This window comes from Myotis myotis, unplaced genomic scaffold (genome assembly GCF_014108235.1).
Source record: "Myotis myotis isolate mMyoMyo1 unplaced genomic scaffold, mMyoMyo1.p scaffold_m19_p_9, whole genome shotgun sequence".
NCBI lineage: Eukaryota > Metazoa > Chordata > Mammalia > Chiroptera > Vespertilionidae > Myotis > Myotis myotis.
Genome location: NW_023416401.1, coordinates 61,492,027 through 61,506,840, shown reverse-complemented (window position 1 = coordinate 61,506,840; position 14,814 = coordinate 61,492,027). Strand labels below are relative to the sequence as shown.

The 14,814-nt window shown below is 37.7% G+C and overlaps 1 protein-coding gene across 7 annotated transcripts in view; it reads left to right on the top strand.

Moving 5' to 3' along the window:
• The window catches only part of TPX2 (TPX2 microtubule nucleation factor), a 62,750-nt gene that overhangs the window by 28,549 nt on the left and 19,387 nt on the right, over positions 1-14,814 (top strand). For all 7 annotated transcript variants that reach the window (XM_036322789.1, XM_036322790.1, XM_036322788.1 and 4 more), the window contains 6 exons: positions 2,073-2,199; positions 6,240-6,368; positions 7,444-7,572; positions 9,687-9,808; positions 11,391-11,542; positions 12,781-12,952. In XM_036322789.1, the coding sequence (XP_036178682.1) occupies positions 2,073-2,199; positions 6,240-6,368; positions 7,444-7,572; positions 9,687-9,808; positions 11,391-11,542; positions 12,781-12,952 (831 nt within the window). The remainder of the gene's footprint in view (positions 1-2,072; positions 2,200-6,239; positions 6,369-7,443; positions 7,573-9,686; positions 9,809-11,390; positions 11,543-12,780; positions 12,953-14,814) is intronic.

The window sequence follows — 14,814 nt, the reverse complement described above, 5'->3', positions numbered from 1 at the left end:
TTATTGTTCTCTGGAATAAATAATGCATGGAATCTGTTTTTATGGCCTTTTCTCCCCTGTCATACAGTTTTTTTCTTTTATCAAGGCTCAGTTCATAAGCTGTACCATCAAATGCTGTTTCTTCCATGAAGCCTTTACTTGATTATTCCTTTCTCAGTATTCTCAGCACTTTTTCTCTGTTTCTGTTTCATGATGGCCATGGTAATATCTTGATGCTTAATAATAAAATACCTTCTTTCGCCATGACCGGTTTGGCTCAGTGGATAAGAGCGTCGGCCTGCGGACTGAGGGGTCCCAGGCTCGATTCCGGTCAAGGGCATGTGCCTTGGTTGCGGGCACATCCCCAGTGGGGAGTGTGCCAGAGGCAGCTGATTGATGTTTCTCTCTCATCAATGTTTCTAACTCTCTATCCCTCTCCCTTCCTCTCTGTAAAAAAATCAATAAAATATATTAAAAATAAAATAAAATAAAATACCTTCTTTTCTTTCACACCCCTATACCTAGTCCCCTTCCTCAAATGCTACATCTTTAAACTTTTACTGTTTTAAATTGTGGTTATACACATAATGCCTGAAAATTTGATTGTATTAGCAATATTTACATTATGTTTATGTAAATATTATTTGATGACAGGTCAGTTAATGTGATGTGCGGCTGCATTTCTTCTTGGCTCTCCTTGGTTCTCCACAGTTCCATTGTCAAAATCTGTGGGCCACATAAAGATGATCCTGACATCAAGGTCAGGAAGATTCTCTTTTCTTTAAACTTCATCAGTTATGTAAATTACTGTCATACTTTAGCTTGCTTCATATTGGACAATATCCTTGAAAGTTATAACTGCTTTTTAAGAGAGGACATTATTTTTCCTAATATCTTTTGAATATCTTTGTTGATATTTTCTGGATCCTATGTTTCTTTCTTATATTCTTTTATTTGTCCTTCATTTTGTTGGAGTACATATTCTGGGAACTTCCCAAGATTAGGTGCAGGAGAAGAGAACTTTGAGTTCTCTCATGTCTCAAAATTTCATCATCCCACATTCATAATACAATTGAAAGTTTGACTTAATATAGAGTTGTAGATTTTAAAAAGTTGTTTTGACTATTATGAATGAAGGCATTGCTTTTTTTTTTTTTTTTTTAATCTTCTATCATCCTGTGTCACTGATGAGGAATTCAGCTTATCTTATTTTCCTTGCATCTCAGGTGTTTTCTTTTTCTCCGTGAAAGCTTTAACATTTTATCCCTTTCAAATATCATGACCTGGCTGGTGTGACACATTGGTTAGAGCGTCAGAGCATGAACCCAGGGGCCTTAGGTTTGATTTCCCGACCCTGGGATTGGGCACTCATGGGAGATTACTGATCTAGGTGTCTCACATTACTGCTTTTCTCCCTCTCTCCTTCCTTCTACTTCAAAAGAATTAATGGGAAAAAATATCTTCGGGTGGAATTAACAAAAAATTAAGATGTCATGAGGATGTGTTTGGGATTTTTTTTCTGAGGTGGTGCCTAAGGTCTTCCGTGGAACATTTCACTAGAACTAAAGGTTCAATTGCTTAGGGCTATATGTATACACACACACATAAAATTTTCAATCTAGAATCCTATTTTAAGCATATATATACATGGTGGGGGGGAAAGCGGGTTTACAGTTGTGAGTACGCAAAACACAGTATATTCTTGTATTATTAATTATTGTATTCTTTTTCCATATGAACAACTGTAAACCTACTTTTGCCCCACTGTGTATATCTTATTTTTAACTTATTTTCTTGAGATTTGAGTACTGACTAGTTTTGTTTGTTTGTTTTACTTTGACTTATTTTTTTAGAAAGAGGAAGGGAGAGAGAGAGAGAGAGAGAGAAACGTCCATGTCAGAGAGAAGTATCACTTGGTTGTTTCTCGCGTGTGCCCCCAACCAGACAACCAGACTGGGGATTGAACCCACGACCTGGGTACGTGCCTTGACTGGGAATTAAACCTGCCACCTTTTGGCGTACAGGAGGACACTCCAACCAACTGAGCCACACTGGCTAGGGCTGAGTGCTGACTGGTTTTTACTCTCCTGCAGTTGACAACACTTACTACAAAGAGTCAGAAAAAGAAAATCTGGTGCAACAGTCCATTCCCTCAAATGTTCGTTCTGCCCTGGAAGTCAAGGGAACCACCTCAAGAAATACTCCATCTCTGCCTCAGAGGTAAGATTGTTTCAGAGTCAAAAGTGGTAGTTATATTAATGATGTTCAAAGAGTAGTTACTGGACAGAGCATCTACTAGGTGTGCCATACTTTATTAGACAATTTATGTTACTTTATTTAATCTTCATAACATTTATGAGATGTAGGTAATATGTTTCATTTATGATAATGGTTCAGAGGTTACTAAGTTACTTGTCTGTGGTAACTTTATTTCAGAGCCAGGATTCAAACTGATCAGTTTGGTTCCAAAGCCCTTGCTGTTTGCACCACCAACACTAGTTGCAATTTTAGATTTATTTTTATGGCTATTTGACAGAATTTTTTTTTTTTTTTTACACCACATTGTAAGGAAACTTTCTAAGGGCAACAAATGTATCTTTAATCCTTACCAGTGTCTGGCTGGAGCAGAAGCTCAATAAATTCTTGATGAATGGATGGGTGGGTAGATTAATCTGCAATCTTTACTAGCAATCTCAGAGCGTTCACCATCTAATAATTAACTACCCACCCAGAGTTTAAATTGCAGGACTATTAATTGCTTTATACCTTGACATCACCTAGAATATCTCAAGGAAGAAGAATGGTAGAGTATTTATAATATTATTGCTCAGAAATAATGAAATTACCGTTTGCAAAGCCTTATGCTGGCATAAGGGTATCACTTTTGAGGATATCATAAGCTTATACTAATCTTTTCTGGTAAAGAAGCCCGTTTTAATCAAAGAATTCTATGAAATCTCAACCTTGTATGTATATATTACAGGCTGAAGAGATTGCTATTGACTGATTCAGTGGTTTCTGTTCCATGTTTAGATTGTGAAGTAGGACTATGGAAAAGAGACCCAGTGTCCTATAGATTCCTTCAGAATTCAAGAAACTGTTAGTGTCTTGGCTTTTCTGTTTTGTATATGTATATGATTACAAAAATTGTTCCTCAACCTGACTGAATTCTAGAATGCTTTTTAGAAATGATGGTATGACAGAAGATAGCTTCTGTCAGAAGATCTGCCTGAATGTTTTTTTTCTTAGGGGCATGTACCCTCAGCTATTCAAAACCTCAGTTTATTGAGAATAAGGGAGCTAATTGTAAAAAAGGTCCAAATAAGATAATATGTACTTAGTAAATGATATTGCGTTATGAAAATGCATAATAAGCCCTGGCTGCTATTGCTCAGTGGTTAGATTGTTGGCCCATACACCTACGGGTCTCAGGTTCAATTCCCCATCAAGGGCACATACCTGGGTTGCAGGCTTGATCCCCGGCCCCAATTGGAGAGTGTGTGGGACATAACCAATCGATGTATCTCTCTCACATTGATGTCTCTCTCTTTCTTCCTCTTCCTCCCTACCCTCCTTCCCTTCCACTCTCTCTAAAAATCATTGGAAAAAATATCCTCAGGTGAGGATAATAAAAAAAGAAAATGCATAATAAGAGGTAAAATGTTAGTGCCATTATCTCAGATCTTAGATTTAACTTAGAGATGCCCAATCTAGAAAGGAACAGCATATGAAATAGAATGGTGTAGACCAGCAGTTCTCAACCTGTGGGTCGCGACCCCTTTGGGGGTCAAACGACCCTTTCATAGGGGTCGCCTAAGACCATCGGAAAACACATATATAATTACATGTTGTTTTTGTGATTAATCATTATGCTTTAATTATGTTCAATTTGTAACAATGAAATTGGGGGTCACCACAACATGAGGAACTGTATTAAAGGGTCGCAGCATTAGGAAGGTTGAGAAGCACTGGTGTAGACAATCATACAAATTCCCTACTATTTTATTTCACACTAGAGGCCTGGTGCATGAAATTTGTGCATGGGTAGGGTCCCTAGGCCTGGCTGGCAATCAGGGCCTTCCTTCCCCTGGCTGCCCGCTGTTGGTGGAGGCCTTCCTTTGTTCCATGCCGCCCCCTGGTGGTCAGTGCATGTCATAGCGAGCAGTTGAACTCCCGGTCGGTCGAACTCCCGAGGGGACAATTTGCATATTAGCCTTTTATTATATATGATGGTTTAGATGGATAGGCTGAAAGATGGCCAAAACTACTTTGACAGAGAAGTTAAGAATCAACAAGTCTGTAATAATATTTTTTCCATGGAGGTGTTACTTTACCAGTGAGACCAGTGAAATAGAATAGAAACTCAGTTTCCCATGTATGGGCATGGTATATGACAAAGAGAGTACTGCAGACCTGTGGGGAAAGTGGAGTTTTTTTCCTTTTTTAAGTTCCCTTAATTAAATACTTGGACAGTGGATATCCAAGTAGAATAAAAATGAAACTTGGTCTCTACCTCACTGTATATAAAACGGTCAGTTCTACGTAGATTACAGATCTAAATCTAAACTAAAGCTAAAACTCATATAAGGCAATATAGGAGAATATAGTTATGAGCTTATATAAGGAAATATAGGAGAATATAGTTATGAGCTTAGAATAGGGAAAGATTTTTTGACTAGGATACACATAGAAAAGCACTGACCATAGTGGGGGAAGGGGTTGATGTATTTTGAGCACTGTTAACTAAATGATACTATAAAGAGTAAAAAAGCCAACCCCCATAGTGGGAAAAGATACTTGTAACATAACATTTACAAACAACTCATTTGTAGAATACAAAGAGTCTCTACTAATCAATTAGAAAAGGATTGATAACCCACAGAAAGCAGGCAAGAGACTTGAACTACTTAGCACTTTATGAAAAAGGTTAACCAAATGGCCAATAAACGTGAAAAGTTGCTCTGTCCACTGGTAATCAGGGAAAAGCAAAATAAAACCACAGTGAAGTTCTACAAATCATTTAATATGGCTATAATTAAATCATCTGATAATACCTAATATTCAGGTGGATGTAGACTCTTATAAACTTGCCAGTGTAAGCATAAATTGATTCAAGCACTTTGGAAAAATGACTTGAGTTGTTTTAACCAATGTCCTATGACCCAGTAATCTTACAACTTAAGATATCCAACAGCAGCATGTGTACTCTGCACCAAGAACTTGAGAATCAACAGTAGACGGGATAAATAGTGGTACATTCGTGCAATGAATGCATCATTGAAAACTGAGTTAAAGCTACATGAATCAATGTGGATGAATCTCACAAACATAATGATGGGTGAAATAAACGAGACAGAAAAAAATACTTGCAGCAGTCTGAATGCATTACATAAAGGTTTATTTTTTTGTTTCTTCCCTTAATGTACCAATCTTTTATGGTAAAATGATAGAGAAAAAGTAATGATTACTATAAGACAAGTCAAGATAGCTGTTTCCAGTGTTCTGTTTCTTAGGTTAGGTCATGATTTCATTTTGTAATCTTTTTTTTTTTTTTAAATATATATTTTATTGATTTTTTTATAGAGAGGAAGGGAGAGGGATAGAGAGTTAGAAACATCGATGAGAGAGAAACATCGATCAGCTGCCTCCTGCACGCTTCCCACTGGAGATGTGCCCGCAACCAAGGTACATGCCCTTGACCAGAATCGAACCTGGGACCCTTCAGTCCGCAGGCCGACGCTCTATTCACTGAGCCAAAACGGTTAGGGCTCATTTTGTAATCTTTTAACTTAATTTTTGTTTTGTGCATTTTTTGGTATGTGTTATATTTTTACTGTGTGGCTATAAGTAAAAGGAGAAAATAAATACTATGGTCAGTTTCCAGGAGCTCTGATCTCTAATTTCAGTTCTGACAGCAGTTAGTGATGTAACAGGATTGGTCAAGTCACCTCATCTTTTTTTACTTTTCTCACTTATGAAAGGAAGAATTCTGCTAGGTGATTGCCAGTGCCTTAAAAAAATCTCAGCTTTATTGAGGTCTAATTTACAAGTACAAATGCATTTAAGTACTAATATTTATGATGAAATTTTTATAACTATCAGTAAAACAAGAGATTAGATGTTTACAGTTGAAATAATACCACTAAACTTTTTATAGCTCTTTGTAGTTTGACATACTTTCACATTTCTGAAGGACATTTTATATATCTGTAGAAGATAAATTCATTTCAGATAAATTTTTGTCAATTCCTTTCCCATAGACGATCTGTTAGACTCTCTGCTCAGAAAGCTTTGGCACAGAAAGAAAAACACCATGTGAAAACGAAAGCCAAGAGATGTCCTACTCCTGTAATCATCAGTGAAACTCCACCCTCCAAAAGAATGAAAGTGTAAGTAGCCACAGCTTTTGACAGTTGGCATAGGTTTTACCTCTGTTTGCTCCTGAGGTTAATAGCAAGCAGAATATATGGTGCTCTTACTTTTATCAGTTAGGAATGCATTTTACCTGTTCAGCTAGAGTGGTTTACAGAGTAGTTATTTATTTGCTTCACAGAAGTTTACTGTTGGCTTTGGTTCAGTGGTTGAACAATGCTAGGGCAGCATCTCTGTGAGTCAGCTTTTATTCCTTGCTTGTTCCTCAAGATGGCTGCTCTGTTTCTTAGCTTCTTCCTTGTGTTTGTTGCCTTGTTCCCACAAGATAGCTGCTATATCACTAGGTATCAAGAGGAGAAGAAGGCAAAGGAAGAGGGGGCAGCACCACCTATATCACAAAAGTAAAATATTTTCCAGAAACTCTTGATTTATCTTAGTTGCCCACCTGTGTCATGGATCCCTCCTAGGTGCAATAGAGACTATTGATGCAAGTACAATACTTTTGCCTTTTTCCATCGTCGCCCCAAACACAATTGGCGTTCTGTTAATAAAAAAGAAAATGGAATCGATATTGGAAGGCAACCAGCTGTCTGGCATTTGTGCATTGGATGATGAACAGTTGGAATCCCTCTTATCCTCTTGAACCTTCACCAGACAACTCTTATATTGATTTCTATTGGTGTTCTTAAAGTTTACCTCTTATAGATGATCTGATAACCACTAGTTACCTACCAGTAGAAGAATCTTGTGGTTGAAGTATGCTTGTTGTCTTAGAGTAGTGGTTCTCAACCTTCCTAATGCCAGTCCCTCATGTTGTGGTCACTCCCAATTTTATTGTTACAAATTGAACATAATTAAAGCATAGTGATTAATCACAAAAACAATATGTAATTATATATGTGTTTTCCGATGGTCTTAGGCGACCCCTGTGAAAGGGTCGTTCGACCCCCGAAGGGGTCTCGACCCACAGGTTGAGAACTGCTGTCTTAGAGAGTGAAAATTAAAGTCATATGTGATAGATTTGGGGAGGAGGCTAGAGCAGGGTATAATTTAGGGAATTAAGAGGATATTTTTTGTTCTTTTGTACTCAAGTTCTAATCAAAAGAAGTCAGAAGAAGAGAAAGATGGCATTGCTCCTTGTCAAGATACTTCTGGAAAGAATGAATCTTCCCCAGAGAAAGCCAAGGAGAGACGTACTATGCCTGGTATGCCACCTGTAAGGTATGCTGCTTTCCTGAAATTTTTTTTTTTTTTTTTACCTTTCCTTTCTTCCTTTTCTTTTTTCTTTTTTTAAAAAAATATATTTTATTGATTTTTTACAGAGAGGAAGGGAGAGAGAGAGAGAGTTAGAAACATCAATAAGCTGCCTCCTGCACATCTCCTACTGGGGATGTGCCCGCAACCCAGGCACATGCCCCTGACCGGAACCGAACCTGGGACCTTTCAGTCCACAGGCCGACCTCTATCCACTGAGCCAAACCGGTTTCGGCTGCTTTCCTGAATTTTAAACAGAGTCAATAGAAGAAAATTGCAAATGGGTACATTTCCAGTCTATTTGTTGTACGTGGAGCTTGGGAAATGCCTGAGGCTATAACCACGGTGAGATGAATTGTTTTATAACCTGGTGGGTACCCAAGTCTTAAACACTGGGAAAAATATATTATTAAAGCAAATTGATAGAAATATAAAAGGAAAAAGTAAAGTTCTTACTATCCAACTTGAATGGTTTTATTTCACCAAGCTCCCTTCTAGTTTTATTCAAGTAAAATACCTATTTTCCCAATCAGTATGTAAACAACCTTTGGGTTTGCTTTATTCACTCACTATGAGACTTTGATTTATTTATTTTTCTGTACTACTATAAAATCTTTGCATTTACCTCTTTTGGTAGATTGTTAATATTCTCATTATATTTAAACATTTTCTGTTGAAAATGTAGTTTCTAATTTTTTATTATTATAAGTAGTTAGTGAACATCTTTGTAGGCAGAGCTTTTTCTTTAGAGTAATCTCAATGACTAGTTTTATGGTTATTCATATAGCCAATTTTATTTTAGAAAAGAATATATAAATTTACAGTGCCATCAATTTTGAATATTATTATTTCCTTGTCTCATCTGCATTGAATGTTTTTACTTTAAAAAATGTTCCTGCCACCATAGCCAGTTTGGCTCAATGGCTAGAGCATTGGCCTACTGAGTGAGGGCTTCCAGGTTTGATTCCGGTCAAGGGCACATGTCTGGGTTGTGGGCTCAATCCTCAGTAGGGGGCGTGCAGGAGGCAGCCGATCAATGATTCTCTCTCATCATTGATGTTTCTGCCTCCCTCTCCCTCTCCCTTCCTCTTTGAAATCAATAAAAATATATTAAAAAAAAAATGTTCCTGCCCTGCCCTGTGCGGCTCAGTTGGTTGAGTGTCATCCTGTGCACCAAAAGGTGTCTGTTCGATTCCCTGTCAAGGCGAACCCCCATCGTCAGGGTGCATGTGGGAGGCAACAGATTGATGCTTCTCTCTCACATTGATATTTCTCTCTTGCTCTCTTTCTCTCCCTTTCTTTCCCCACCCCTAAAATATCAATAAAAAATGTTCCACATTTAATTGCTATATTGTTGATGGCATTTAATTATTTTAATTTGTATTTACCTGATTACATTGTAAACAACATTGTATTACTGTTATTGTAACATCTTTTCCATATTTCCTCTTGGGTGAATTTTCTGTTTCCTTTTTTGTTTGTTACTAAGAATGGCTACTCTAACTGGAATGTTTACTATGTGTCAGGTACTGAGAAACATTATATGATTTAATAGTTACAAACATTCTGTGAAGATGAGTATATTCCTCATTTTACAGTGGAGACACCTTAGGCTCTGAGAGGTTAAATCATTTTCTCAGGATCACATAGGCAGAAAATGAAATGACAGGGCTGAGATTTGAACTCTCTGGCTTTACTCCTAAGTCTGTTCTCTCTATCACAGTATATGTTCTGTATATATCATTAAACTTTGGCCATATTTGTTGCAAAGATTTTTCCCATTCTAGTGGCATTTTAATTTTAGCTTTTCTGGTGGCAAAAAGCTAATCAATGACATAGTCCAATTTGTGGATCTTTTGGAACATCATGTCTATTTTAGCTGTTTTCTGAAAATTTGTTCAGTATTAAGGTATAAATTGTGCACCTGGATTATTTTTTCCATAGGTTATCTAAGTTTTTGTTTGGGTAATTATTGTATCACAGGTTTAAAATCTAATCTATATAATGCCTTTAGATTATTTTGAACCATTGAGCCTCTTTCTCCTCTCCTCTCTTACCTCCTTTATTGATTTGCCCTTTAGACAGAAACTTCTAAAAAGTACTGAGGAGCAAGAGTTGGAGAAGAGCATGAAAATGCAGCAGGAGGTGATGGAGATGCGGAAAAAGAATGAAGAATTCAAGAAATTTGCTCTTGCTGGAGCAGGTCAGCTTGGCTTTGGTTGAGACTGATTTATGAGGGGATGCTTCTCATAATCTTGGTAGGGTTTTTTGAAGTCTCTGTCTTCCTTAGCCTTAGTTGGCATAAAATAACGTTTATTGAGAAGGCTGGACCATCTCTGTGATTATTCCCTATAACATGTTATATACATTGACCCTTTCTTAAAGCATGCTGTTCCTTCTCTAACTGTGGAAGTCACACCCATCTTTTTATTTTTTATATATTTTACTGATTTTTTACAGAGAGGAAGGAAGAGGGATAGAGAGTTAGAAACATCGATGAGAGAAACATCGATCAGCTGCCTCCTGCACACTCCCTACTGGGAATGTGCCCGCAACCAAGGTACATGCCCTTGACCGGAATCGAACCTGGGCCCTTGATTCCGCAGGCTAACGCTCTATCCACTGAGCCAAACCGGTTAGGGCAAACCTATCTTTTGAGACCTTTTCCCATGCCTTCATTTCTTCAAGTAGAATTGATTTCCCCCTCCTTTTTCCTACTAATTCTTTTTGTTTATAGTAGAAAAAGAGGGACTAGGATTAAGACAGGAGATAAAGCAATAGGGCAGGCCAGTTGTCCCATTTTATCCTTGGTAGAGGAAGAGGAAGTGGAATGATTTCAGTTGTGGCTATGGAGGAAAAGCATGACTGAGGGAACTGAAGGATCAGAGCTCTGCTTTGCTCTTGCATGTTTTTTTTTTTTTTTTAAAATATATTTTATTGATTTTTTACAGAGAGGAAGGGAGAGAGATAGAGTTAGAAACATCGATCAGCTGCCTCCTGCACACCCCCCACTGGGGATGCGCCCGCAACCCAGGTACATGCCCTTGACCGGAATTGAACCCGGGACCCTTCAGTCCACAGGCCGATGCTCTATCCACTGAGCCAAACCGGTTTTTGCTTGCATGTTTATTGGTGGAGTTGAAGCTATAAAGCCCTGCTTACTGGGTTGAAGGAAGCACCCCTGGAGGTTATAGTGTTTCCTTCTTAGAGATGTTTAGTTAAGTGTGCCTTTTTAAAAAATATATTTTTTGATTTTTACAGAGAGAGAGAGAGAGAGAGAGAGAGAGAGAGAGAGAGAGAGAGAGAAACATTGATTGGCTGCCTCCTGCATGGCCCCCACCTCAGATCAAGCCTGTAGCCTGAGCATGTACCCTGACCAGGAATCAACCAGTGACTTCGTGGTGCATGGGTAGCCGCTCAACCACTGGACCACACCAGCAGGGCTAGTTAAGTGTGATTTTAAAGTCAGTTGGGATCTTTGTCTATCAAAAATATTCCAGCTACACATTGTCTTCAGACCTATGGTCACACCTGGGAGATGGGGTTTTTCTTCCTGTCCTACCTCTTTAACAGTTGGCATCTGACCAAAGGGCCTCACCTCCACAGTACTCAACTTAATGAATAAGGCACATATATTAGTGTCCTTAGGACTGTTTCAAATGTTGGGTTACATGTAAAGAGTGAACAAAGTTAGATCCATGGTAATAGACCAGAAAGACTGGATAAAGGGAGATTTACTAATGTTCTCTGTGCAACCTGAGTCTTTTGCTTTGCTCCTCACTCAGGACAACCTGTGAAGAAAACAGTGAGCCAGGTAACCAAATCAGTCAACTTCCACTTTCGCACAGATGAGCGAATCAAACAACATCCTAAGAACCAGGAGGAGTATAAGGAAGTGAACTTTACATCAGAACTGCGAAAGCATCCTCCATCTCCTGTAAGTTGATGGACTAAGTGAATATTCCTCTTACTGATTTAGTGAGGACTTTAGCTGTATCATTTGTGGTCACCACTTACAATAATATAATTGAATTAAGATCTGAATTCTCACTTTGCCTCCTGTTAGCTCTGTGATCTTGGATAAATTACTGTCTCTTTGGGAACCATCTTGCCAAGTTGCTGTGCAAACTGAATTGATAATATACACAAAACACATAGAATTATGGGTGGCAAATCATAAGCACAGGCTTGTTACAGTTTTTGCTGTTACAAAATTCTTGAAAAAGTTTTGTTTGCAAAGCTGTGTACAAAATATAATACCATTTATGGGGAAAATGGCTTTGGGGCAGACGACTCCAGTCCTATGCAGTGTTGTTAACGGAGCACTAACAAAAACTAACAGTCCTAAATAAAAATTCTAAGAATCTCTACTTGCAATTTCAGTCATCATCATCATTTGTTGAAGTCAGTCTTTCAGTCTTAAACCCTAGGTGTGTTCTTTCTTTGAGATGTAGGTTCTGGAAAAGTGTTGTTTTCAGTCAGAGACCAATTTAATCAAAATCAGTGTCCCAAGGAGGAGGCTTCTTCCATCAGTTTTTGGGAAGGGTGTATAAGAGTCTGATTCAGACTTTTATACACTTGACCTGATCACTCCCAGAATCCTAATCAGTTTTTAAAAAATGGATTAGGGATAGAGTACCTTTTAAGCATTTTTGGTTCCTTCTAATTCTAAGAAGATTTGCTCTTGATTGCTTTAAAACATTAACATACTTGTAAAAGATCACTTTATGTACTATTGTAGAACAATTTGCTAAGTGCTAGGTTATTTTTTTTTTTTTAATATATTTTATTGAGTTTTTACAGAGAGGAAAGGAGAGAGATAGAGAGTCAGAAACATCGATGAGAGAGAAACATCGACCAGCTGCCTCCCGCACACTCCCCACTGGGGATGTGCCCGCAACCCAGGTACATGCCCTTGACCGGAATCGAACCCAGGACCCTTCAGTCCGCAGGCCGACGCTCTACCCACTGAGCCAAACCGGTTTCGGCAATTTTATTTTTTTTAAAGATGGGAATAGACTGGTAACCTGTGCTCAAAGACTGAAGATTTAAGAGTAATAATTCTTAAGGTTTTACACGAGCTCTTTTCCTTTTGATTCTCTGCTGAATATGTGACTTGTGGTACATCTGAGCTTCTATAACGTTTCATTTGGGGAACAACTTCTTTCTTGATAGGCCCGAGTGACTAAGGGATGCACCATTATAAAGCCTTTCAACCTGTCCCAAGGAAAGAAAAGAAAATTTGATGAAACAGCTTCTACATATGTACCTATTGCACAGCAGGTCGAAGCCTTCTATAAAGGAACTCCTAACAGATATCACTTGAGGAGCAAGAAGGATGATATTAGTAAGTTTCTTACCAATATCATAGCTGGCTGGAGTCTCCCCTAGAATTCCTTTTGCTGCATCTTAGGCACAAATTTGCCTTTAGTTGATATCCTAGTTTTTGAACTAAAGTATGATATGTACCTATATGCAGACAACTAATTTATTGTTGAGCATTTTCTCAAACCACTGAGCTATCTGTCCACTTATGCCTATCAATCACTTGATCCTTCTGGTCAGTAATAAGGGGAATCAAAGATATCTTTGCTATATATTCAAGTGTCATGGTGCATTTATTTACTGATAGAAAATGAAGGCATTCCATTCATTCAAGGTTGTGTGCTTTTTGTTCAGTGATTCAACAGTTTCTTTTACTACTACAAACCAAGTACTTTGTTGGGTGTTGAGGGTATAGAAGTGAACAAAATGTACTTGGTGCTACTCAACGTCAGGTTCTAATTCAGTGAGAGATGAACAAATAGATCACTACAAATTATTCTAAATGCTATGAAAATGAAAGGAGATGTCAGAGTTAAAAGATGTGGAAGATTAGGTAGAGTGTGCCTGCGTACTAAGAAGTTCCTGGCAGAGAAGTTGAAAATAGAGGAGAAAAAGAAGATAACCAATGGATAAATCCCTGCACAGGCAGGTAGAGGAGGAGTACTTATCATAGCTCTCGTTCTTTGAAAGGAGGATGGAAGAGTGAGAAGAATGAGTGCAAATGCTGGTGGGTGTATAGATTTGGTGGTGAACAAATGAGAGAATTCTAATAGTTTCTATTTTTTATGAAAATAATTTCTATAAGAAGGAAGGTAAAAAAAGTTTAAAAATAGTAGTATAAAATAGTCCAGTGTATAAAGCTAGCATTATGGATAAAGCAGAATCTGGTCATTTTGCCTTTGAAGGTCTCAGTTTTTTCTGCCCTTACATAGGCATTGTGTAGTGCTGTGTCAGGTAGCCAGACAAGCTTAATACTGCTCATTTGTCAAATTTTATATTAGTGAAAATAATAATGTTTTTTTATCCTAATGGAAATTTAAATATTAAACATGACTTTTCAAATAATATATGACTTTTAGACTTGGATATGTCCTGCTCTTATAATCTCAGTACTGACAAATTACAAAAAGTAATTTTTATTTAAAACTTTTTACAGTGATAGCTAAATAATGGTAATGTATATACTTGAAGCCTGGCTTCTTTATAAAAGAAATATATTTGGTTTCTACCTTCTTATCTTATGTGATAAGTTCTAAATTAGAGAACTCATTCTACATAATAAAACTGACATGGTTGCCCCTGACCCAGCAAATCAGTATTTTCTATGAGTAGTAACAATGGTCTTTTTTAAATTTTTATTTTTATTGAATTTATTGGGGGAACATTGGGTGATGGTCTTAATATTGATTCTTTGACATAGTTTACTTTGTCCATTTAACTTTCTGTGCGAGGTAGTCTTGATACTTTGATATAGATTCTTTTAGGGAGTTTATAAAATTGGGAATTGTTACTTGGTCTTTAGGAAGGCCTTATTTTTAAAGTGGGAATAAGTAAAAATCTTGTCAATTACAAGCAAAATAGTTGGCATTGCCAATAGAAAGGCAGTATAGGCCTGTGCAGTGATAAGGAATTCATCAGACATGGGTGGTTTTTAAGTTCAGAAGATAATAGAGTTTACCAAAAGTTTACCTTCATCAATCATACTCCTCAGTAAAGAGTGATAGGGAAGAAGGGACTGCATATTTGTCAGGTTGCCTAATGTGAACTGAGCTGAATATGGAGGGCCAACCACTCTGTGGTTGGGCCTCTCTGGGTTGCCAAGATGAGTTAGCACCTACAGGTAAATGGGGTCTTGAGGAGCCAGGTGAATGTCTCTGATCTCGG